Source organism: Nestor notabilis, unplaced genomic scaffold (genome assembly GCF_000696875.1).
Source record: "Nestor notabilis isolate BGI_N333 unplaced genomic scaffold, ASM69687v1 scaffold35331, whole genome shotgun sequence".
Classification (NCBI taxonomy): domain Eukaryota; kingdom Metazoa; phylum Chordata; class Aves; order Psittaciformes; family Psittacidae; genus Nestor; species Nestor notabilis.
In genome coordinates, this window is record NW_009913965.1 from 2337 (window position 1) to 29508 (window position 27172).

The 27172-nt window shown below is 38.2% G+C and overlaps 1 protein-coding gene across 1 annotated transcript; it reads left to right on the forward strand.

Moving 5' to 3' along the window:
* Positions 1-317: 317 nt before the first annotated feature.
* On the forward strand, positions 318-26937 carry RORB (RAR-related orphan receptor B; the record flags this gene model as incomplete). Its single annotated transcript, XM_010023430.1, has 8 exons — positions 318-426; positions 795-1196; positions 18098-18219; positions 19501-19633; positions 21596-21703; positions 22802-22912; positions 25899-26011; positions 26474-26937. Coding segments are annotated over 8 exons (1254 nt in total), but the record flags the coding sequence as incomplete, so codon positions are not given.
* Between the last annotated feature and the right edge of the window lie 235 nt (positions 26938-27172).

The window sequence follows — 27172 nt, forward strand, 5'->3', positions numbered from 1 at the left end:
TCTCACTGTATATGCAGGCTGTGGATTTACTCCTCCTAGTTCCACAGCAATCAGCCTGTAATTTTTGTAAATTTCAATCTCAGTGTAATGAACCCTGTTCCTGGGAAGAGTAGTGTGCACTCTGATGTTTTCCTCCCTTTCTCATCAGAAGTAATGCATGGATTTGTGCATGGAGATTATGTAAATTGATTGTGTAAATCCCTGAGACTTTCCTCTGTGGAAAAGATTACATTCATTTGTGCTTCTAATCTGTTATTTTCCTCTAGGTTCTAAGTCTAACCTATAAGATACGTTTTTTTAATTTTTTTTTTTTAAAGTGTGAAGATAACACCCCATTGAAAGGATGTGATAATAAGGCTTTAGGGCTTGTTTTCATCCGGAGTACTAATCCTGTTAGTGCACTGTTTAAAGGTTTGTGGAAAGTTGGTAAATCATATGGGGTATGAATCTACTGACTGTACATTTCATACAGCTCTGGGTTGTTGCTCAGTGAACACAGAGATGTAAAAGGATTCATGGTCTTTTTAACATTCACAGTAGGGAGTTGCTTGACTGAGGTCCTCCTGTCAAATAGGAATCATTGTCATCACCTTGTAAATCCAAGCACACAATACTTTTTCCTTTGTAAGATGCATATGGTGCAAAGCTTTGCATCCTCTCTCATTTCCACAGAAAAAGGCAAGTTTACACAGCAAAAGTAAGGCTGCAAGTAAATATCAAAAGAGTGGTGGGATTGAGGGGAATCAAGAAAAAATGAAAGATGACAATGGTTTGCATTGTGCTTTGCTTTTCAGCTGTGAAGTTTGGAAGAATGTCCAAAAAGCAGAGGGATAGCTTGTATGCTGAAGTGCAGAAGCACCAGCAGCGACTGCAGGAACAACGGCAGCAGCAGAGCGGTGAGGCAGAAGCCCTTGCCAGGGTTTACAGCAACAGCATCAGCAATGGCTTGAGCAACCTGAATAATGAAACTGGCAGCACCTACTCAAATGGGCACGTCATTGATCTGCCAAAGTCTGAGGGTTATTATAACGTGGATTCTACCCAGCCTTCCCCAGACCAGTCTGGGTTAGACATGACTGGAATCAAACAGATCAAGCAGGAACCTATCTATGACCTCACCTCTGTACCAAACTTGTTTACCTATAGCTCTTTCAACAATGGGCAATTAGCTCCGGGGATATCCATGAGTGAAATAGGTAAGGAAAATTCTTATTCCTCTAGTATAATGTGTATATATATAAATAACATTGCAATACTGTCTTTATTAAAATATTACATAGTCATTCCATGCACAGGTACACAATAATTACATGTTCATACATGTCTGTATGTGCACACACATACAGGCAGTAAAAGAAAGAAAATCAGTCTGGCAGTAATTGACACAGTATCAAGGCAGTCTGTTTTGCCAAAATCTGCAAATCATGCAGTTTGTTAAACTCAGCATTTCATGTTCTGTTTATGAAATAGGAGCATCAAAGCAGGTGATGAATCAATCAGAACCAAGTGATAATTAGTAGTGGGAAGCTTGTTTCAAATGAGCTCATTACTAGCAGGGTTAAATGATCTCTTCAGCCAGCCATCCGTATGCTTGTCAACTACCAGAATCCCCATGAAAGCTCATTCTAGGGAATTTATTGTCAAAAAGCACCAGCTTGCTACTTCTGGTGCATGGATATATATGCAGAGCAAGATTACTGAATTCATGAGGTGCACAAACTCTGAATGCAGTTGCATGGATAACCCTGTTCCTCTGCTTGAATGCCTTCGAGAACCTGTTCCTTGATTCTTCTTTGAAAACTAGCAAAGAATCCTCTGTGAAACAAGACAGTTTGAAAGGCAGCAGATTTCTGTTCATCTAATGCCTCTAGTTGTACCTCTTCAACACAACTGGAGTTACTACTTCTATTATGAAGAAATAACATGAGAGAAGATTGTCATCCTAATTAGGTATTTCCCACCTCAACAAGTGAAGTATGCTGCGTCAGTTGTGGTTGAGAATATAATCAAAGGGTAACACTTCATTAATGCAATTTAATTAAAAAGAAAGACGGAGGGAAGAAAAAGAAAGATGGTATTCAAGAGCACCTGTAACAAATTAATTAATCTCACATCATAAAAACCATCTATAATTCTGGCCTGGCCATGCTGCCTCATGGATGTACACTGAGATGTTTACTCAGACCCACCGAGGGCCCTGGAGATGCGGCATGCACTCAATATATATTGCAGAAAGGGTGTATGAAGTGGTTACTGCTACATTAAAAAAAAATGAAGGCACAGCTAGAATCTGTAGCATGTTTTCTACCCATGGATGCTCATGTGCAGGAAGCTGCGTAACAAATTGTGTACTTTAACTGCAAATTTCATTGGAGAGAGTTATGCTTTTCTGTCCCTCTGTTTAGTGGGACATGGTTTTTTATCTCTTTTGGCCTAGGCTGCTGTCCAGTAAAGTCCTACACTCCCAACTTAGCAGTACAGAGGATCAGTAAGCTTTCTTCTCGGCTGTTGTGGCCATATGCATATTACTCACATATGGCTTGTGCAAACCTCAGTTCTCAACAGTGGTTCACAGTTCTTCAGCTATGAGAGAGATAATTTTAAGACATAAGAGCTGTTTTCCTGGAGCACCCTGTATCAAAGGGAGATGTTCCCAGAAAGATTCAGAGCATATACCAGAAATATGACAATTCTGATAGCCCATGAATTAGGGTTTGTGCATAGTGCAGAAGTGAGCCCAAAGAGAGAATATGGCCACCGGATTATATCCTTAGTGGCTAAGGGATCCCACTGAAGTCAATGGAATCTTTTGAGTCACAGAGCTTTACAGAATCATTGAACTTTTATCTCTTGCAGGATCACTTAGAAATAATGCATCCTTAAATAGTCACCTTCTTTTTGTCCTCTCCAAGTCCTAAACCATACAGCCCAAAACACACCCCACATTTCCCAGTCTTTCATCCTCTTTTGTCATATGGCCAGCACTTCCATTCTGGGACACACAAAGCAGGAAAAAACACAGAGGGGCTGTCTCTGAGCTGACAGCAAAATTCAGGTGGTGGGAGTTACCTCTGTTCCTTTTGAAATTGGAACTGATGCTTCTAAATTGCCAGGATTTTACTCAAATACTACTGTATGTCATTTGTGGCACCCACAGCAAAAAGGTAAGGGTGCTAGTGAGAGGTAGTGTAGTATAACTTACGTATCAGCTGGCACAACTGAAAAAATGGAAGAAATGTACCATAACATATTTGGATTGATGTACAGATAAATTATATTTTCAGTGTTTAAAGACAAACAGAAAATGCTTCTTAATACCACAGTGGATTGTTGGACTATCTATAATGCTGCAGTCTTGCAGTCAAAGCAGGAAAACTCCAAGCAGTGGGATGCACTGATTTCATATTAAAGTGTTCTTAATTTTCACCATAGCATTGTATCTTACTCACTTCAGTGAGATTTAGGAATAAGCTCAACTTATGTTAAATAAAAGGTACTGCTTTAACTGTTCAATGAAATCATAGAGAATATATAGGAGGTGGATCAGCGCAGGATAGCATTGATCCTCATGCCTAATAGAAATTTCTTTATACTATCTTGTCTAGTAATACACTGAAGCATTGCCTAAAGTATTCCAATCATGTTAGTTCTTTTCCTCACTGGAGACTTCCTACCAGATCAAAATTTCCCCTTTCAGCTTTCTTCTCATCTTTATATTCTCCATATACATCTGGGTTTTTTTTTTAAGCACAGCGTCACTTGCCACTTGCCTGATCTTGAGTGCAACCCTCTTAATTTTTTCCTCATAAATGAATGCATGAGACTCCTTCTGTCCTTAAGCTCCTAAAAGTTGCTGTAAGCTATGCAAGGGACAGACTTCTTTACAGACAGACCAGAATCAAAGCAGTCTTTGCAGCTTCCTTGTCACATGTCAACTAATATCCAGTTCACTTATTCCTTCAGTGATATTAATTTGCTTGTTTCCCACTCACTTCTCTCTTGTATAGGACAGTTTTTATTAAGGTACCTCTGACAGAACATTTCCAAGTTTAAATCTCATTTTCTGTTTCTTATTTTTCTAACATTTTCAGTTCTGTTATGTCTCAGTCCTCACTGATGCTTTGTGACTTCTTTCAATTTAGATTTACCTCTTCATTTAATTAGCATGCTGTGAACCCACTCTTTCAGATTATTAATGAAAATGTTAAATGCCTGTAAAACAAGTTCTAACAATGGTCCCTGCTGCACCTGACTAAACAACTTACTGCAATTGCATAAATTACTTCGGTATTTACTTTTTGCTTGCTATACAACAGTAAGGTTCTCTGAAAATTCCAAATAACAAGTCTTCATTTGCCTGTCAGTTTGATTCAGTTATAAAAGTAATATTTTCTAAGGTAATGTATGACATAATTAACACATCATTTACAGTTTTTTATCACATGTTAATTTTCTTATCCACCAAAAAGGAAGCGAAATGGTCAGGCCTACTTTGATCTTTAACAGTTCTGTGCTTCAATGTGAATGTGAAAGTGCTCTTTTTCCTGAACATACCTTCATCTACAGTAGACTTTATAGTGGAAATGGAAATTGTTCAACTTAACATTCTTGAAACTTTACACAGCAAATGTTTCAACACGTAGTATTAGAATGGCACAGCAAGCAAAATATACCTTATCCTGTATTGCATGCTTACTGGTATCTGTAAATACTGTACCAGGAAATAGGTGCAGGAGAAAGAGGTGCTGACAAATTAATATTCTGTAGGGCTCCTTCACACATATTTAGTACTAATATTCCTCCAAATGAGTTGAATAGTCCAGGGCACAACTGCACAATATCTGAGCACTATGAGAAGCATGATAGGTAATGTCTCCTATGGAAGAGAGGGCTAACTATAAGGAAAGAGCAGTTTCATACACAGAGACAAATTTCTCATATAACTTCCAGGGCTTACGATGTATAAAAGTTGAATAAAATCAGGTGGCTCTCCATTAGGCTGAACTGTGCCTTAGACTCAGCCCACATCACTACTCTATTTCCTGTAATAAAAAGAAACTCAAAGCATAAAGAAATCAGTCCAAAGCTTGTAAATAAGTATACAGGACCAGAGCCTTATCTGCATCATCTGCATTTTCAGGCCATCTCCTTTTTCCCTTAAGGGACATATTTTTGTCCTTAACTCAAGGCATCTTACTAGACACTTGATCTGGGTTGGTAGCAGGGTGGGCAGAGAACAAAGTAGGTCAGATGCTGCAATCAGATGAGTTGGGCAGGCTCTTTCTCTACCTGTCCTGCTGTCCATGGGTGGCATCACCCAGGTGTGTCCCACTAGCCAACAATGCTGCCAGCACAGGAGACACCCATGGCCTGAGGGTACATGCTGCCAGGGACCCTGTGGCATGGTTCTGTTTCTGACCACCATGCCATATGCACATCTGGGAAGGCAGAAATTCTCTCAAAGTGTGGGGTTAAATCTGCTTGTCATGTCAAAAGCAAGAACTTGGTAATTTACAGAACAGCTTTTTCCTTGCAGAGAGAGTTAAAGAGGTCAGATGGTGTGTGGGAAATCCTAAATGGAGAAGGAAGCTCCATTTCCTGACTTGGTAGCCCCATAAAGGAATGACAATGCTTGCTCCCAAGTGTGATTTTAAATTAGCAGGTATTAAAGGCTTATTTTTGGATTTGGTCAAATTAAAGACCATCTTGTTTAAATATATGTGCCTAATATCTGTCACTGAACTGAGCATTGCATTTTCCTTACAAAACATGTGGCTCAGATCTTGGACTGTGAAAGTTAATGGAAAGGTTGAAATCCAGTTGAGATTACCAGCCTATGATTTCCTAAAGATGGGAAAAAATAATTGGCAAACACTGTTGTGAAGAAAACAGGTTGGTTAGGGATTCAATCCAGGTCAAATTGAAGATTGCCTTATAGTTGTGTGTATTTAGATGTCAATAAGGCATTACTAAAGCATACAGGAGGTTACATATGCCAGCCTCTAAAGTAAAAGAAAGTGTTATTTATGTGTACTTACACGGCATTTCTTCAACATCAGTACTTGGAAAAGAAACATTTCTACAAAAATTAAAGTGAAGTACTAAATAAGGTTGGTAAGCTTGGGCCCAATCTTCACTTTCCTCAGTGCCTCTGACCCTGCTCTAAAGTGTGTATCTTAAGGCGAGCAATAGCTCACTAGAACAGCCACGTGGTGAGAACTGAAGGAGGTATCACCTTCCCTGCTCACCAAATCCACCATAAAACACAGCGCTTTTAACCCTGACACATTGACAGGAAAATTACAGTAAAGTGAAACCTTGACAATGTTTTAAAGACTGTCTTAGGATGGGTATGTAAAAGAAAAGCTCCCTTGGTAACTTAAAATGACACGCTGTGTGTACCTAAACCTTGGTTTAGCTGGGTTCATACATTTATCTCAGAACCCACAGCAAAAAACTTTATACACTGTAAAGTTACTAAATTTCCATTGCTGCAATATCAAATAAGCAGGATCTTAGCATTTAGTTCTCTCATCCCATCCTAAGTGGAGATCTTCACCTGAAAACATTCACATGTCCCTTCAAATATACTCGAAAGTCAGTCCCACACCTTCCTTCTTTCAGTAGAAATCTTTCCATTAACTTCAGAAGAGTGTGATTTAATCCTCCATGTCTATTCTGTTCATGGATGCCCACAGCTCTGTATGTTGCATATGCAATATATAAACCGGCGTCAGCCTGATGTCTGCATTGTTCTTGAAAGTTGCAAAAGCACTTCTCCAGTGTTAGTAAGCATTTTTTATTATTATTCTTTAACTCCTTTCTCTGTATCTCCAGGATTTGTTCCCAGTGCCAAATCAGCATTAAGAGGCAGCTTACTGAAAGTGCATTGGTCAGTTAGATGTGGCCTGGGAGAGACCAAGGGACCCTGTAGGTACCGTCACATTCAAAATGCAGCGAACTCTCTAAAACCTGTACTTATGGTGACATTAACGTCTATGTTGACATTCCCTTTACAAGGCCATCGTTCACCATATGGTGAAGCAGAAATAGGTTCGTGGCTGTAGTACTGCGTAATGTTTCTTCATGTCTTTTTCTAAGCCATAGTTTAATAGCTCTCCTATTAAGGTGATCGTCAAAAGTTTTCAGGGCAGGTGTCTACCGCCTTACAGCTCTACTTCAGCAGAACAATGTTGCCATCTAGCGAGCAATTAAAAATGTGCAGCATGTGCATTTCTCTCAGGTATCCTTAGGGCACTATATCATACAGTCACTACGTATTTAAAGGTGACAATCAGAATAAATTAATATTTCATTTCTGTACTCATTCCAGTTCATGTGAAAAAACTTAGAACTTCTGCTATTTTTTCCTCCTTATCCTACACTCAAGAAGAGAACAGAGAATAGCAAGATTTAAAACTAATTTGACAGCACTGCTCAGTTAGGAAACACTTCAACTTCATAAAAAAGGGACAGAAAAGTGGCGGAATAAATTAGAGCATTATGATGCTGAAGCATTCTAGCTGAACTGAAGTTGGAGTGAAGGGTGCTTTCTTATTACTGTGGATTTTGATTTCATTAAGCGTATCTTTAGAAATTAACCAGTAAAATCAACAAATAATTTGGCAGAAATATTGAGTAAAATGTAATATTTTTGAAAGTTTGTGAAATTTACTACTTTTATCTTTTCCCACCTCCAAATTAGTAATCTCCCTTTGTTTGTAAATTTAGACCAAACCCAGACTAATCACAGCTATACATAAAGGTTTTAATGAGTTTATGTTGTCCAACCCAGTAGTTTAAATCATCCAAATGTTCATAAATAACTTATTATGTTATATTTTACTAAGTGCATATTTTAGCACTTACTGATTTAAGAAGACTTAGGGAGAGCACAGTTTGTGTTATAACTCTTGACGTAGATTTAGAAAATAAAGACAGTTTTCTAGAAGGTACTATATTTAGGCACCAGTTTTTCTACCCTGTAATTTTCAAATCACTGAGCATCCTCACAGTAACTGCAGTGGACTTTGGATCAGTCGCATTTTGCTACTGGCAGTCCTTAACACAAATTATAGCAGCTCAATAAGCATGATGCAATGTGCTTTTTTGACTCTAGGTCAAATTTATACAGTAAAGCAATTAATTAAAACTACTCGAAAATTAAGTAGGTAGCCTAAAAATATACCAAAGACTCTGTTTTCCTGCAAATTAGTAAGCTTTTTGGCTATTTCTGAAAGCATTCAGTTAAGTCTCTCCATATGTCAGATGCAGACCAACTACTAATGTCACAATAATTTTACAAATTATGACCATTGACAATATTACTAGCTGGGGTTTCATCACAGTACAGACTATGCACTACAGAAGCTGCAGAAAAGGCCATTTTAAATATATCCTTTATGTTTATTGTGCGGATAAGTTTTGCAAATGGGAATGCAATCAAGAGCTCTGTTCACAGAGAGGTAAAGTTTAATTACTTCTGACGTATGATGAATGTTTCCAAGAAAATAAAATTTTCTACTGACCCTGTTTTTCTGCAGGACCAAAAACACTGGGGTCTCAGCTTAACTGTGCTCATGATTATATGGATAATATAAGTAGATGGATAAAGCAATGAAATTAATAAAATCAGTGACATCTTTTAACTGAGATTGAGGATGGGGAACATTTTGTGATATTTTATTCTGTCTCAGTTTTCAGATTTCTTTACAAATTAATTAAAAAGATGCATTCAAATTTAATCTATAGTTTACATTTCTAAAGCATGATAATATAGTTCTTTAAAGTGGTTACATTTCTAATCCATTAAAGCAAGTATATAAAATTCCTCCTTTATCAAAAGATATGAATTTTTCTTGCATAACCAACCTTGACAAAATATGTTAATTCTACTGAGAATCCAAAAAGCAGTTAGAAAGCAACCATTTGTAGCAGTCAAAATATGTAAAATACTGTACCATACATCCCATATATTACCATATATCAATCATGACAATCTTCTGAAGAATGACACTGTGCTGTGAATATTGTCAGATTAGAAATCACGCAAAAAGATCTATGTAAAGCTGATGTTATAATGACTACTGAGGCTTGTTGCTGCCACCAGCTGTAGGAATAGCCATTTGGTTCATTCCCTGTTGTAAACTTCACAGCAGCAGTGTCAATAGCAGAAGAAATGGTAACTGGCTTTCTGCAAGAAACCCTCAAAAAGAGAAGGCCAGAGCAGTTGCCAGAGTATGGAGGGCCTGGGACATGTAAAGGATGCTGTCTCACACACAGCCCACAAGGAGGCAAAAATAGCACTGCAGATGATAATGAAGAGGTCAAGGCAGTGATGAAGTGGCAAAAATTGTTGTGAATTAGTGTGAATCTGCAAAAATTGTTGTGAATTAGTAGTGATACGTTGCTTACTCCCTTATCTGAGCAATCCCTTTATCTCAATGTCAGTACTCCCTGTCCTTAATGTTTGTGTACATTGCTTCTGGATAGTCAGCACTGAAAACATGCATACTTACCTTGTGCTTCCTGAGAGCTTAATCTGGGGTCCATACTGTATTTCTTTGTCATCCTGGACATTGTTCAACCATTCTTTAATCCACAGGTACATGGAAGCCAACAGAAGTTACTTTTTCTTTCCCGGTACACATGCAACATCCTAAATTTGACTTCCCGAGACCATAGTTCACTTTTTTTTTCATACTGTATGCCTTCTGTCTGGCAGACTTCATCATTCATACTTTTCACTGTTTTACACCTTATTCTTGAGAATAATGTAATTTTGCTTGTTACACAGTTTGTGATGTTGTTTCCAGCTGTATAGGTAACGATATCTTTCTTCAGTCCATTCAGTTTTGATATTTTATTTCACAGAACAGCAACAATTCTTTTATACAAGAGTGAAAAGATTTGAGAAAAAGTTGGAATGGGACACATGGGAGAGGCACATGGATGTGTTTAGTGGAAAAATACAATGCAACAAGGCATAGGCCTCAGGCAAATTCTGATACTGATTATCAGAACGCAGTTTTTATAGTGCAGTAGTCTCGCCGGGATGAAAGTCACATATAAACTGCAATAGTTAAAGCAAGATGTTAAGGCACGGAGTGCTGTCTTGTGTTCCTTTATGACTGCATGGACATTTTTTTCTTGTGATCAGTGAAATCTTGTATTGCTTATTATAACCAAATTGTTTCACTTTCTGACAATATACACTGACACCACTTTCAGCCCCCTCAGATGCCATACTCCTGGAACCATAATAGAATGTTTTGTCATTACTTTGTAAAGGATTTCTATACCTAGATTGCTTAAAATCTTTATAAAAATCTAAATGCAAGCCTGTGACAGTGAAAGAAGTGCTAAAACGTATATCTAGCCCTTTGCAGACTCTGACAGGGCAAACCCTTTCTCCCCTAGTTTAAAACTCATAATATTCCAATTGTTCCATGCGTATTTCTAGGTTTCATGGTGAACAATATCCACTCCAAGCAATGTTTGCTTAATTGTAGCAAATGAAACCACATTCTTGCTTTGGAACAGTCTCGATTTAAATATAAAGATCGCTTTGTGTAAGCTGTGCTGGAAGAAGTTAGGAAAGAGCTCATCTCAATGAATTTGCTATAATTATATAGTGCCTTTAGAGTCCGTGTCCCGTAAGCTCTAGCGATTGCCATGGTTAGTGCTTTTGCTGCCAGCTAAATGATTCCTAATTAGTTCAAAATACACGTTTTTACTAAATTGGCTGAGACCCAGCAAAAGTATTATTAAGTGGAGACTTTTAAAGCATTTACAAAGATCCTATCAGATTTAACAGAATACTAGGTCCATCCTCTAGGTTCCTTCGGATTAGGACTTCATTCAATTGTACTGTCATTTCTTGAAATTTATTTGCATTTTTTTGAAAGCAAATGAAACTGATTTATTTCAAAAGGAGAGAGAGGAAATACAGAATTCACACACATAACATTGACTCAGTGTGCAATCTGTTCCTGACAGTAAGCATTCAATAACTTGAACACAAGAGAGGGTTATTCCTGAACTAAATTCAAGCGCTTCTAGTCTCATATGAGTGTTTTAATGTTTCATATCATCTTCCTAGGCTGCATATTGTGTAGTGTTACAAATTTATTAAACAAATGGGATTATGAAACTTGTCAGCCTATCTGTAACAGTTTTTGAAAGGGATGTCTTTTGTGCATTATGGTATTGAGAATGCTGAGGACAGAGGAAAAATAGGATGAGGTTTTTGCAACTACTTTTAGGAAAAAGTGCTCCCACTGTTCTGCAAAAAAAGTTCATATTTTTCAGCCAGTTCATTTAAAAGAGTTGGGACCTATTATTCATGTTTGACAGCAACCACAAGACATAATTTTGCTTTGTTACCTGCACCAGTGCCTCTACTACTAAGAATTTATTGATCTAATCAGTATAATGAAACCAGTTAGCAAAACTTTTCATTTTGCTGTCATATTACCCTTTAATTAGGATACAGAAGAGTGTTGATCTGATACTAGCTTGGCATTATTTTGGATCCTAGAACAGAGATTTTATTTAGAATGTTTAGCTGGAGTTTTCAAAGTTGTATGAACTGATATTCAGCCAGCCAAAGCTGTGGTATTATTGCTGCATTAATTCAAAGTGGATCCCTGCGAGAGCTCAACTTAGGATATAAGCTGAGATGAGCTCTTAGCTACTCAACTGGATCCTAAGGGTAAGTGGCAAATTAAAAATTCATTATTCATTTTAATTGAGGATGATTATCAGTGTTTTAGGAGGCACACTTCAAAGTTCTTCAGTTCCCAGTGCAAAAGAAGGGAATGCTGAGAAAAACTGGAGTCTCTCCTGAGAAAAGAGAGACAAATGAAAGAACTAAAGGGCCTGTAGGAAACAGACACTGCTGAATAGTGTGGATAATTTCCATTTAGCAGGCCAAATTCACAGCTGGTGAATGCTGTGTGCAGTCCATTGAGTTATTACACCCATCCCCACCAGCACTGTGCTTGACCCCAAGTTGGAGTTTTTTCCTCAGTATTGTAGTTTGAGATCTCCAAATGTTATGAGGAGTTGGTGAAAAAGGCAGGACTGACTCATCAGCTGCTGATAGACCCCTGCAGGTCTGTGCTATGCTGATTTATACTATCTAGGTTGTAATGTTCAGTTTTCTGTATGTACTTAGGATTTTAGCAGCTCCTAACCCACTGGTGCAATACATGTTTGAGTTATCATAACCTTTGGAGAATGCCTTTCATGAGGTGTCTACTGAAATCTAAGAAAAGAAATTACAGTAGGCAAAAAAAAAGAAAGGAGAGGAAAAAAAAGAAAATGAAGAAGAGGCCAGCAGAGTAGCCAAAACTGGAAACAGAAAAGTTCATTTGCTGTTCTGGAGGTTGTTGTGAGCTGTATTCCCAAGTTTGTGTGAGAGGTATTTAGCTTGTTCATTATTGTTCTTCCCTAGCAACATATGCTTTTGGCTTGTTTTGCTGATGGAATAGGGCTTTTGCAGACTTGCTGTCTGACCAGTCTTTATGTCAGGACCATCCAACACTTATTTATCTACTGTCCAGCTTCAGTGAAGGAAAGCAGAATCTCAGCCACCAGGCCTTCACCAGGCTTTACAGAAGAGGCTACCCTGCAGGTGGTTGAGAAAGGCAACCTTAAGGAAAAGCAGAAGCTATAACCCCAGGCCCATGTTCACCCCAAAAGATGGTGGTTGCTGACCAGTTGGCCTGAGCAGACCAGCCCCTCGTACATGTTCATGGTGCCCTTACCCAGCCAAACGTGGGGCATGGGAGGTCAGAGAGGGAACAGCAAGTGATATTTGACACGTCTGTAGGAAACTAGGGTGGGTTTGTTGCACTAATTGTGTTATAGCTTACTTCACTGTTCACTAGGCCATCTTCAAATCTTTTTGTTCTCTCTGTAGATCTAGGTAGGCCAGGCTAAATTTAAAGCCACTACTTCTGCTAAAACAACATTAATCTCTCGTGGCCCTCTTCATCCCTGTCTTGTCTATGTTTCAAATTCCACATCTCACCCTCCAGATGCTGCTTTTCCCTGAGAGCTTCATTTAATTCTGTTAACACCAGTGAGATCCCTAGTTATGCTTCAGGACAGTTCCCATCAATATTTGCATGTGGCCTCTTTCAGATATTGGCCTCAACAGCCATGTTTGTAACCACAGTCACGAGCCCAGGAGCACATGTTGTAGATCTTGTATTTATCCTGCTACCATGCTCCCTTTCATGTTGTACAGCTTTTATTTCACCCACCGTAATTCTTACTTTTTTTTTTTTGCTACATCTAGTTGTAGGCATTAAGGCAATCTTGTCTGACAAGCTGCATGTCCCAGACCACAAGATTACATACATGCACACAGTATTTCTTTCAAGCAATCCACAATTTTTTCTCTTAATGGGAACAAACCTTTTTGACAGATAATCCTTCAGCTTCCTCATACATAATTTTCAGCTAGTTCTGGACATCTTCTATGCATTTGATTTTTATTTTTTTTTACGCTGCTGCATTGCGAAATCCCAATTAATTTATCTCCCCATCTAGCTGGCACTTTCTGGAGCCCTACCAGCAGTACCTCAGCTGCTGTGACAGGAAGGGCAGCGTTGCCACCAGCTGTAGGGTACGGAGGCCAGCCCGACCTCTCAGCTTTCTGCTCTCCGGTCATGCCAACTAACAATATCTAGGTTTCCTTGTCACGCCTAAGAATGGACAAGACTTTACAACTAGAATACTGACCAGTTACAGAAAACCAGTCAGATATATGCAGGACAGAAATGAACTATAAGTGGTCATTCCAGGATATGCCTTTTTTGAGTATTTCTGATTTTTCAAGACCCCATATTGGTTATAACTATTGACTGTTTCCTTGAGTATGTTGTTTCTGGTTTATCTCTTTGGAAACAAATAGTTTTTTATAGAAAGACATTTTTCTAATGAAACATAGCATTTGTACAAAAAGTGCCTGCTTTTCTATGAAAATTTTCAAGGTACCAATACTAAGAAATCTTCAAACTTAGGAGCAAGCTATCTCATGTAAATGTTTCCATGTCACAGTGCATACTGGAGTTCAGACCCTGGGAACATGTTATTGTCTGTGGACCATATTTCCAGGGTAGAGTCAATCTTCCAGGATATGCTGTGGCTTCCAGGTTCTGCTTGGTATCGTGTAGTATGAAGCGATCATGATGCATGTTAGGAGATACTGCCCTAATACAATAAATACAGGATGTAGACAGGAGGAGTGAAACACCTAGATCTACATTTGTGTTTACATACCACAGCAGATGAGCTTTACAAATCCTCCAGTTTACATCTGTAATTATAATGCTGCTGGTGTACTATCATGCAGGCTCAGTAATTCTTTTGGTTGGAATCATTCATTTGCACTCAGCAGATGCAGCAGTTGGTGCTTGTAAAAGAATGTGTTGCAGACTTTGATTCTCACCTGAGTGGCCAACATCATCTCTTTTGTTTTCCTTTTCATAAAGCAAGCCTTGCAAACCTGCTGTAAATTACACAAAATGGAAACTGACAACATTTCAAGCAGAAATGCAGTTCATATTGAGGCGACAAAAGTGGAGTTGTCTTTTATAGTCCTCACAGCACATCCAAAAAGGATTCCTAGTTGTGTCTGTGCAGCTTCCAGTGTAAGGGGATCCTTGAAATCTCTGGCCCAAGATTTTTGAAAACGAAATAAACAACAATCAAGATTTGATGCTTGGAGTAACTGTGGTGAACTCTTCCAGCCTGGAGAATGGGAAGGACATTGCTGTTGAGCATTAACCCAGCAGAGTATCTCCATAGGATTAAGGCTGTAGCCTCTGCAGCAAGGCAATAGCTCTCCGTCTCACTGTAAGAAGCTGCGGTTTTCCTCATTGACACTTTCTATCTCATTCTACTAAAAGAATTAATCTGTTGAACTCACTTGCCAGCAGTGCTTCAGAGCTGCCAGGTCTCATAGAAATGTATCATGTTTTTATACAGCACAGTACCTGTGCCATGTGACAGGACAGTTTACATTAGACATCAGTACATTCTTCCCAGTGATCTAGGAACCTCTTTCTGCATGGGATTTCTGAGATCTGTGCTGATTCCAACTTCATTAGTGAGAAGATGCAAAAGTGAAAAAAAATTGAAAATTACAGAAAAAACAGCTGTGGTCTTTGAAACCCTACGAGAGTGATGTTCTTTCCTCTGCCTGCACTGGATCTTCTGTTGCTGGACCATCTGAGAAGACCAGACAAGCTTATACTTTGTTAATTTTTGCATCATGTCAGCTCTGCATACTCAGTGTACAGTACATTTGCATAAAACTCCTTCCAGTGACTCCACTGTTGAGTGTAAGCAAGCAGCCTTCTCCGCTGCTTGTGCTGAATGAGCAGTCTGCTCCTCCCCTGAGACCCAGTGTACCCTTTCCATCATACACTCAGCCTTGCCTAGCCTGCGGCGCAAGAGTTTCAAGTCTGTGTTGCACCTGATTCCTCTTTGGATGTAAGCATTCAGAGCTGCTGCTTGCTGTGATTGCCCTAAGCCTTCACACATCTAAATGGGTTGTAGTATCAGCTCAACAAAAGCACAAGTACAGAAGGAAAAGATATATGGGGTAAAACACAGGATGCCATCCCTACAAAACCCTCAAGAGTTTGTCAGTTCTTTGTAGGAAAAGGAGTGGAGCTGAGGATCTTTGCAGTAAGGTAGAGCTGCTAATGAAGTGTATTTTCAGGACAGTGAAATGGTTTTATTTTCAGATTGTTAGCATCAGGTCACCTTATCTGATTCAAAATCTGCCTATGCAGTAATATTTAAGTATTTGAGGTATTTCTTCATGTCAAGATTTTGAATAGTTCCAGCTTCTGTAACAAATGGTATGGCTAGGAGACCTGGGCTAGGAAGCACTAGAGAGAAAAAGACCATCCAGTGGGTTCAGAGAAGAAAACCCTTCACCATTCAGGCTGCAGAATTGTAATACAAGTTGAACTCGTACTTCTTTCACTGTGTTTTAGATACAAGGCCTAAGTGTTCCTATACCCATACCTCAGTTCTGTCTGGTTAAAGCCTTCCAGGAATGCAAGTGGCAAAACCTATAGCTTGAGCTTAACTTGTGCGATCAGGTTTACTGTGTCTAAGGATGTTTCCAGAAAGATGATATTGTTAAAACTGTACTTTAAATAGAACAGTAGGGGGCTTAACATCTGAAATTCAGTCTTCCTAAAAAAGATGGGTGTTATATGCTTGTCTTAAAGAAATGAAAATACATCTTTGTCAATACTTTAAAAAATATCTGTTTAAATACATCATCCATTTATTCCAGCATGCTCATTTATATGGTTTTATTGTAAAATGCAACAGCCTACCATCATGAGTTAAGACTTGCATCCAACATTCCCTAAAAGAGCAATGGATAGATCCCTGTACTTACGAGCATATGCTTTTACTTCTTTTATGCTTGAGTCAATTTTCTCATCAGGAAACCTAAAGACAGTGTTGACCTTTAAAGGGGTACCTGTAAAGATTGAATTGAGCAGGTTTTATTGTTCCTACAAAAACCTGGAACTCTTTTGTGTTTTCTTCAGCACCCTTCCATTGAGTGTCAGCTTATTAGCTGTGACAGTAGCGCAGACATCTCTCCTTTAAATAACACTCCTATAGCAGTGATTTCAGGGAGCATACACATGTTTATGTTCATTTTTCAGCTTTCCTTCTTGCTAGTGTTTTAGAATTCAGTCAACATTTGGCCAAAGAAACAGTTATTTTGGGACTCCAAGCACCAGATCCACCTACTGTTAATCATGAGGATGTGAATGAGTAAATGATGACATTCTTAGTTCTTTCTACTTCCCATGCTCAGGTTTGGCTAATGCATTGTCAATGTCCCTCCGTTTTTTAACAAACACATTTTCTGTGAAATGCCTGTTCTGCCACAAGGGCTTCAGTTCAGTTCTGTGGCTTCTACTTTGTTCCATTTTTTAAAAAGGGTTCATCTTAAGCAATGTCTTCAGGCTGGAGCACTGAGCTTCATTAAACATATAGGTCTCTAAGCTGAAAAATAAGAAATTGTCACATTTCTATAGCTTGTTTTATCAAAACATTTCAACTTCCAGTGCTAATGAATGCTTGCTGGAATTTTTTGTGAAAATCTTTTTAATCCACTCAAGTGGCTTAAAGGTCAAAGTTCTACTTTAAAATACTTCCCCAAGAGTTTTGCTTTTCATTTCAGTGGGATCTCAGGCCAGCACTGAATGTTTCCCCTCCTCCTTGCATCCTGCATTCCATATTAGGCAGTAGTTTCTAAGGCTGGAATTTCAGAATAACTTTAATAATAACTTAATCCTGTATGTGAAATCTATTCCCTCCATCTCTCCTTCAAGGCCAGCTTGGATGGGGCTTTGAGCAACGTGATCTACTGGAAGAGATCCCTACCCATGCAGTGGGGGTGGAACTAGACAATCCTTAAGATCCCTTTCAAACAAAGCCGTTCTATGATTCTGTGATTCTGTGAAAACCCAGGACACTAGTTTTCACCCCTTGCTAGCACCAATCTCCATATTCGTGTTCAAACTACATCAGAAACTGAAAACTAAATCAGCTGAAAACTAATTTGAGAAAAAAGAGGAGACCTGTTTCCTGTTTCTCTGATATGAGTCATCCCAAGGTAATGCAAATGCCCATGCAAGGATTAAGCTGTCAGAGCTGGACACCTGCACAGGCTTGGGGCAGACAGAAATGATGAAGTAACCAGGGTCTCCAAATGAAGATCATTTAAACACGGGGGGGGAAGGGGGGGAAATCACTTCTGGAATGAAAGATTGTGAATAGTTTTACAAGATTTGTTGTTACTTTCCTTTGCAGATGCACTATTTATCAAGTATTATTTGCCTTTCGGTTGAATACTGAAATATTTTGTAATAGTCATCTTCAGAAAATTAGATCTTAAAAAAACGACAAAGGTAGCACTGCAAAGAAAAGATTGGGGTTTTTTTAATCTGCATTTTCCAGCAACTTTAATGTTTCTAGAATTTTGCTATTGCAGATCACTGTTCACTGTTTCATGCAAGCTGGTTTTTTATTCACCTCTTCACAGATCGAATTGCACAGAATATCATCAAATCTCATTTGGAGACATGTCAATATACAATGGAGGAACTGCACCAGCTAGCCTGGCAGACCCACACATATGAAGAAATCAAGGTTTACCAGAGCAAGGTACAATCCTGTAATATGCTTTTTCTTCTGCACATTATGGTTTGAAATTGTTAAGATGTAGTAATGTATTTGGCAAGGATATACTGATGAGTTCCTACAGATAAAAATAGGCTTTTAAATATCTTTGAGGGGAGGTTACAGAAAGCAAAGGAGTGACACTTCGTAAAAAGCAGCAGCTTTCCAGCATGTTGGGATGTTTGTTAATGTCAAAGGTTGGGCCTGGTTGTGGAATCCAGCTTTCCACACTTTGCTTCTTGTTACAGGTCTAAAATTCATGCAGAAAATCAGTGACTTTAATATGATCAGGATTGGATCCTCTGTTGTAAGGTTATTAAGAAAAAAGACAACCTAATTTTGTTTCATTATAAATTTTAAACCCCCATCCCCTTTTTATGTGAATAACAAATACCTATCATTTACAGACAACAGAAAATGACAAACTGAAAGTACTCCTTAAATTGAAGTTGTTCAAAACTGGGCGGAAAAATTATCTCATTACACTACATTTTTGTTGTGCCTCTGCAATTCTCAGGTCAAGTTTTGACTATTTTCCATTGGCATCTCTTGAGGTGTAGTCAAGTTAACAGAAATCTTTGTGCCTCTTGCACCAGCATCACTAGCAATGATTCTTCAGTCAGATTTCAGTTGGCACATTAGGTGATCACACGAGAGAAAGAAGAGAGTCCAGCTTGATACTTGAAAGCTAAGGGGCTATGCATACTGTGCATCTAGCATACTAGAATAAAGACACAGCACAGCTTGAAGAGATCAAGAGCATCAATTTACGTTTGTGCACTTGTGCATGCAAGGAAAATTATTATCAAGGAAAAAGAATTTTGATGCAATCAGTGTTCAAATTGCAATGATACTTTAATATTACTTTAAGTTTCAAACTAGCAAAAATATTTTGTCAGATAGCTTAGTAGCACTGTGCCAGTTCTTCCCTAAGAGTACTCTGGGATGTTTATATTGTTTGTGCTACTGTTTGTTGATCTTGCACAAAAGCCAACATTAAAATCACATTTTAGCATTGGACAATTCATTCTTCCCCTTTGAAGAGGCAGTGCCAGAGTTCAGACCATTGGGGCAATCAGCTTGTGAAAACAGCCTTCTAGTGAAAAGTGTCAGGTGCCTTGAGAAGCAGAGATGCTGCTAGCTCTGCCTGGAGATGGGGTCGGAGTCTGAGGTCTGTGCCTTTCTGCAAGGCCACCTGAAGAACTTAATGCACTGATGAACCCACTTGCTCACTGCTTTGCTTTTCTGTGTATGTTTTCCCGGAAGACCAGAGAAGCTCTGTGGCAGCAGTGTGCCATTCAGATCACCCATGCTATCCAGTACGTGGTGGAGTTTGCAAAGCGCATAACAGGCTTCATGGAGCTCTGCCAGAATGACCAAATTCTTCTCCTTAAATCAGGTGGGTAAACACCAGAGGCTCAAGACTACTTTGGCATCCAGCACATTACAAATGTGCTCTTCTTACTTGTTCTGGAAATCATTTTAATTTTGAAGGAGTCCTAATTTCAGTCTGTTTAATTAGCTGCATTAGCCCTTCTGTATTTTTCCACATTAATCATGTTACTACCTTCCTTTACAGTAGGTTTGGTTATTAAGTATGCGCATGCATACAGTCATTGCAGAAACTTCAGTCTCCAACCTGACATGTGGTGGAAGAACCCTGCGAATTGAGCTGGTCAAATCAGTCATCTGCCACCCTGTAAAATCCCCACTTGTCATTAGTGAAATGAACACAGGCTCACTGGGGCCTGCCTCTGTGGTCATCTCTAATCTTTTTAATGAGACTACAGAAATACCCTTCAGCTAGTGCACAGGAGGGAAAATCCCTGCTGGTACCAGTTGGTTTCAGAATAAATGAGAGTGGATTACAGCACTGTGCTCCGGCTGTGCTCTCTGTGCATGCCTGGGTGTGCACGTGTGTGCATAAGGGCAAGGGGGGAAATGGATTTCCTTCCCTGTCATGGGACTTGGATTCTGTCCTCTGGAAGAATCATGACAAGATTTATCATGACTATGTAGTAACACTGCCAAACTCAAGAGGACAAATGGGTATGACCAAATGAACTGCAACTGGTAATTAACTGCATTTACCCTGTCATATCAGTTTCTTGCACCCTCCATGTGTAAAATGCAGGATGCTGTTTGAGGCAGCTCGTTAAAGCATAAGTGCTTCCTATTTCAAGAGAGAATTCTTCTTTAGGGCTGAAAGCCAGTGTGATTCAGTGCTCTGTACACAGAGGGCTGTGGTTCAGTGTGGGGCTGGACTGAGGCAGCAAGCACAGGTGCAAAGGGAAGGGATACAGAGACCCTGGGAACACACAGGCAACATCCTGGAAAAAGAGTTGTATCATGAGATCAATTTTTTTAAAGCTTCTACTGCTTCTGCAGTTGCCAGTGACGCCCAATTTACTTCCTTCATTTGGCTGGCAAAGCTAACAACACACCTTCAGTGAAATATTTAGTTATATTTGACTGTACTGTCCAACAACTCGGTTTAGCTTCAGCATGTATAAGTATGTCAGGTTTTATTTTCTGTTTTGCTGTTAATGCTGAGCAGGAGTTAAAAAATCAGAACTTTTCACTCAAAAGCATGTCTGCAAAATAATCCTCAGATTCAGAGTTCATCTTGCAGGAGATTTGGATTTAGTTAAGGGGTGTTTAAATTTTTTCCCTTTATTTTCCCAAACTGTGTATGTGTATTTTTGCAGTTAGGAAATAATATGGAAATATAATGAGAGAAATTAAAAAAAAAAAAAAAAAAAAGGAAGGGGGGGGAGATCTTTTGGCTATTCCCCAACCTTAAAGCAAAAAAAGAGAAATGAAAGTAAACCTCAATTTAGGAGTGTTCTTCACGTTACTTTAACTTCTGTTTTCTCTCTAAAAACACTTTGTGATAATCTTCACCTCCAGCCAAATGAAGCTGGGATTTATGTATACATTGAACGAACCTGCTTTTTTGTATGCATTAAAAAGCCTAAAAATAACTCATATTACTTTAAAAGAGTCTTAATAAATGCTGATTTTTAGCATACAATATTTCAAATCGAAAATATTTGTCCAGGCCTAAATTCAGATAAAGCCTAGGCTGCCGACTTGCTGCAATGGGGGGGGGGATCAATCTAAAGAAAGGGTGGTTAGGTTGGACCAGAAATTACCTCTTTCTATATCTAAAGCAGGCAGAAATATTTTTTCTCTCATACAGAGAGATACCATCTAGATGCCTTCAAAGAGTGTTGATCCCTGCTGATGTTTCTAATAACTGATGTATCCTTAAATATTTTCATTAAAATTCATATATTTTCATATATTCTGATGGTTTGCAGTAATGTGTGGTACTTTTGCTCTTTCTCATGTCTGATAGGCTGCTTGGAAGTGGTTTTGGTGAGAATGTGCCGTGCCTTCAACCCACTCAACAATACTGTTCTGTTTGAAGGGAAGTATGGAGGGATGCAAATGTTTAAAGCCTTGGGTACGTTGGTTTTCTTCTTTTCAACCAATTAAATTAAGCCACAAAGTGACAGATTTGTCTTTCTGAAAACAGTGACCCACAGTGACAATCTCCAGTAAATGTTGAATCCCAAACTTAAAACCTCTGGAATTGAAAAAAGAAAAGAAAGATAACCCCATTAGTTGCTAGCAGTGATAGGTGTTTTTCTCTGATAAAAAAGAGTAGCATGAGGGTTTTTCAGGTAGGCTTCTTACTCTGCCACTTGAAATTTTAATAAAACATTAGTTTATGACAAGAGCCAAGAAGTTTATCATCATAGTTCAGTTATGCTTGGTATATCAAATCACTCCCACTAATTGCATCCTGCAGAGGTAATTTTAGCACCAGCAACAAGGGGACTAAACTGATGAACTACTACAAAACATAGACAAGGACTTAACTAAAATACTGGTTTGCCTAAAACTTTTAAGCTCATTTAAATTCATGTATTGAAACAACTGCATCATTTCTCAACATGATATTAAGTGCTACCTGAAATGTTAATAGCTAAATGGATGTCTTTTGCCCATTCATGAGACTGATGCGTTACCAGGACCAAACTCAGAGATTTGCTTCAAATATGTATATACTTATTATATAGATTCTTATTTGCATATGGACAAATGTAACACTACTTTACAAGCTTAAAACATTTTCTGAATATGCATTAGTTAATTTATTTTGGTCTTTATGATGTTTTCATAAATTTTCATGACTATTTGTACAATTAATAAACTTATGTATGTGAAAGTTATTTAGGACTGGTCATTCACCTCTTTTTTGTTTAGTATCTGTTTAGAAATAGCATTTCTTTCCACATTGGGAATAGAAAACACTCTTCTAAGGTGCAATTTTTGTATAGGTCATGCCCCTAATTCTTGATATTTTTTGTGATTCAGTGGGTGTTTTAGTGATAAATTTTAAGGTTAGGTAGAATTGTAATAGCTGATGAAAGGCAGTTGTTTCAGAAGTACAGACATTTGCTCACAAATTTTTTTGATACCAAACCAATGTACTTTTCATGTCAGGTTAAAGAGCTAATAGATTTCTAGCACTGATTTTGTTCTCTGTGGTCTGCAGGTTCTGATGATCTGGTGAATGAAGCATTTGACTTTGCGAAGAATTTATGTTCCTTACAGCTGACTGAGGAGGAAATTGCCTTGTTTTCATCTGCTGTTCTGATATCACCAGGTAGTTTTTCATTCCGAACACCATAGTGGTTTTTTTATCACCTTGTCCACCTCTATTTCTACCTATTTAAACAGCCATTTAAGCTGTATTAAGCAATATTAAGCAATGTATTAAGCAATGGAAGAAGATATGAATTACCCAAATATACCTCATTCTCTTTCTGGTAGATTATCAGAAATTACACAAACTGGAAATATATCCAAAGTATGGGGATAACAGACATGGAACAGGATTGTGCGGATAAGCAGTGCAGGCTGACATTCCTCCAGACCACACACAGAGAAGCATGATACTCATGGAGGTACATGTTCCTCCTAGCATTTTCCTCCTGAGCAGATTATATAGTTCCTAACTATGATTGGCTTTTATTGCGGGTATAAGAACAAGAGCAGTAAAAATCTGTATGAAGTCCTGTCTGAATTTAGTTCCAGGTGAAAAGTGGTGATTCCAGGGGCAACATGCTCTTTTTCGTGCATTCACATATTATAACTCTGAACAGGCAAGCATTCATTCAATGAGTGCTAGCTGTCTGACCAAGAGAAGAGATTTTTGTGACTGAATTGACTCAGAAGGTGGACTGAGTGTACAAACTCGCAGTTTAGTGTGGGATTTTTAAACATGCCTCAGGGGAGGTAGACCTCCAGTTCCCACTAAGGATGACCTCTTGAAATGCCTTTAAAAAATCCTGCCATGAATTTTTTTTTCCAGCTAAAATCTTCCTCTAGGTCACTTTGCCCTTTTGCACATCTATGGTGGAGTTTATGTTAGGCAGAATTAGACTAGCACAGATGGTGTCAACATGTTCATTCTCATCACTAATGACACCCACTATAAAAATTAGGCACTGCTTCACAGAAGTAGCTGCACCAGTCCTTCCATCCACTCATATAGGTACATGGATGTTCCCTGAGGAAAGTACTCATATTCAAGTTTCCTTTCTACAGAAGCCACCATCCTGAAAAGTGATTCTTCTGCCCTTGATCTCAGTGTTTAGGGAGTTTACAGGGAGCAGTGGTCCCATCAGGAGTAAGGAGGCCTAAGAACATCCACTAATACAGTTGCTAAGGCTGTCCCTTATCTTCTTGCCTACATTAGTCTCCAGCCTAGTGGCCTGTGCAGTCTTCAAAGATACACAAGTTGAAAACCCAAACAAAAACTTACAGTTGAACCACTGCTTCTTGTATCCTCTATGGGTAGACACTGATTTGTTGTCTTTTCTGCACTTTTGTGAATATAACTAGAGGTACCTAGTGCATTCCAGCCAAGTTTGCAGATGGTTTCCAGGTAGTAGAAACCACGTTTTGGAAGAGAAAGTTAATATCCATTGTAAAAGTTTCACCTAGCTGTTGTCAGAAATTTAAGAACTCTTGTATTATATACAGCATTCTCCATGACAGATAAGTGATTAAACCTGCCCTCCAATAGCCTTAGAATATTTTTAAGCTTATTCTTGTGACAGAAAGATAAATCTTCAAGTATTTATGATAGATCATTTTGCCTCCAGTCTGCTACAGTAAGCCTTGGTTGAACACTATTGAACAGAATTTTTTTGCTGTAGCATAACATTTGGCACCTAACCTGTGAGGTCTAAATATTACTGTGTGCTTATTTGTGTAGTGACTGCGTGCTGTCTCAGCTAATTCTGTTTCTATGGTCACCGGTGGCACCGGATCCATTGGCTTACCTTCTGAGAGCATGATTCTCTAAGCTTTGCAAAGAAATTACTTTCTTTTCCTGATCGTCTGTTAGGTAGCTAGAGGCTTGGTTTTCTTTCTTATCACAGTACTTCATGGTGGACACTTTTCATACACCCCTCTCCACAGACAGCCAGGCAAATGACAGAATCATGCTCCTCCCATGATGAAATACTATTCAGCACCAGCCTCTGTGACATGTGCACTCATTGAAATGGTTGGCATATTATTTCTATGCATTATTTCAGTGACTGAGAATGGGTGAAAGAGTTCTGAAAGTGAAAGGCATTTTCCTTTAGTTTTCAATTTGTACATGTAGATTCATGCCCTTTGTTAAAATAGATTTTCTTATTTGCTGTTTGAAAGCTAAAAGCTATACCCAAGAATTGGTCTGGTTTGAGGGATAGAGAGAGGAAGAAGCAAGTTCGCAGCATGGGAAAACAGAAAGTTCAATGGTTCTGTAAATACACTGTATTAATGGTTTGGAGATTGTCTGGGGTCTGCTACTTCTCTTCATGTGTGTTTGTCTCCAGAAGCTATGACTTGTGAGAATATAGTTCTTAAGGAAGACTGCAGAGACTTGAGGTTTGAGTTCAGTAGAAGCCATATAGGTTTCCAAACAATTGTGTCTGTAACTGGTATTCTCCCAGATAATCTTTTATTTTGTGTTGTTTAAAAAGAGAACATACTTAAATAATGAGATATTTGCACTTCAAGACATTGCAACAACTCATAATTCTTTTGAATTATTAAAGAAAGTCTTTTGAAGGAAGCCATTTCTTTTTATTCAGAATGTAATATTTGGTCTCAAAATGTTAGCCTAGTAAATGATGAGATATACTTTATTTTAATTTTTAAATAATTATATTCTATTATTTTCAAAGAACTGTTTTGATCAATATATTTATTATTTATGTATTAAGATACTGAGATAACATGACATGTTTTGCACCTAACCAGTATGAAGTTAAAATGCTGATTTTACCAATAGAGAATAATAAAATGTTGGGCCTTGTTTCATTTCTACTCCCATCTTTAACATCCTGGTTTAAACAAAGAGATGCAGAGCTAACATTGCATTTCTCTATACTTTGTTAATTAAACTCTCAGGTGACCTTTTAATGGATTAAGATGCTTTGTGTCTGAAGCCATGTCTTAATTATCATGCAGTCCATGCTCATGGGAATTATGATTGCTGTGAATGCTTGCCAGCATGGGACACTGTGTTCATCCAAGAGCATGCCCCACATCTGTGCATTCTTGACTTGAGCTCTTGCCTGCCTTTTTCACAGATCGAGCCTGGTTAATAGAGCCAAGGAAGGTCCAGAAGCTTCAGGAAAAGATTTACTTTGCACTTCAACATGTGATCCAGAAGAACCACCTCGATGATGAGACTTTGACAAAGGTAAATTGTTAAAACAAATAGCCAAGCATTCCTTGATCATGACTATTTTAAATTTTTTAGCAATTTCTCCGTGTACTGGCACATTAATGTAAGTTAAAAGTGCTTGCAGTGTGCAGGAGAAGTAAAGCTAGTCTTAGTCTTGTCCCTGTTTCCTTTTACCATTTTTTGTTCAGTGCGCTAACCTTTTTAATGGGTACCCTCGCAAGAATGACCCTGCATTGAAGACATACCACTGAAGGCAGTTCTTTCTTAATGCATTTTTGACACTTCGCTAAAATTTCCAGGACAATTGTTTTTAGCCTCTTATGGTAAGAACAATGTCTGGTCCTTTTCATAATTTTCATGAAGTTCAGAATATTGCATTTAGTTACCCACAAGATGTTAACATAGTTCTTTTTTGGAAACTGCAATTTATACTAAACTTTCTTCCTCCCTCTTACTTTTTATTTTAATGTCTCACAGTTAATAGCCAAGATACCAACCATTACTGCACTTTGCAACTTGCACGGAGAGAAACTACAGGTATTTAAGCAATCTCATCCAGATATAGTGAACACACTGTTTCCTCCGTTATACAAGGAGCTTTTCAATCCAGATTCAACCACTGGCTGCAAGTGAAGGGGATAATAGAATTTTCACGTAGTCATGGAATGCATCACTATTAAGAAAAAAAAGAAATGTTTTCATGAAGAACTTATTAAAAATGTCACTACTGCAACACTAGGAATGTCCTGCACTTAATAGAATTATTTTTCACCGCTACAGTTTGAAGAATGTAAATATGCAACTCTAAGTGGGGATGTCTTTTTTCTCTTTTCTTTGTTTACCTTTCTTTTTTATTTTTGAACTGACAATGATTATACAAATATGGGTGTTACCTTTTTTTTTTTTATTATTTTTGGAGGATGTTTTGGGAGACAACTGTTCCTAGAATTTTATTGTAGATACATGAGAATAGAGCAGTACTTCGCAGTATTACTCTTGCTGTTTATTGTTCAAATATAATTTAAGAAAATTCCACTTATTAGACTTGCCTATTTCTATGTTTTTAGATAGTTTAATGCATGTGGAAATTTGTAGCTGTCTTGAAAATTACAGTGCATGTATGGAATACATATATATATATGTGCTATATAATTTTATATATATATAATATATATA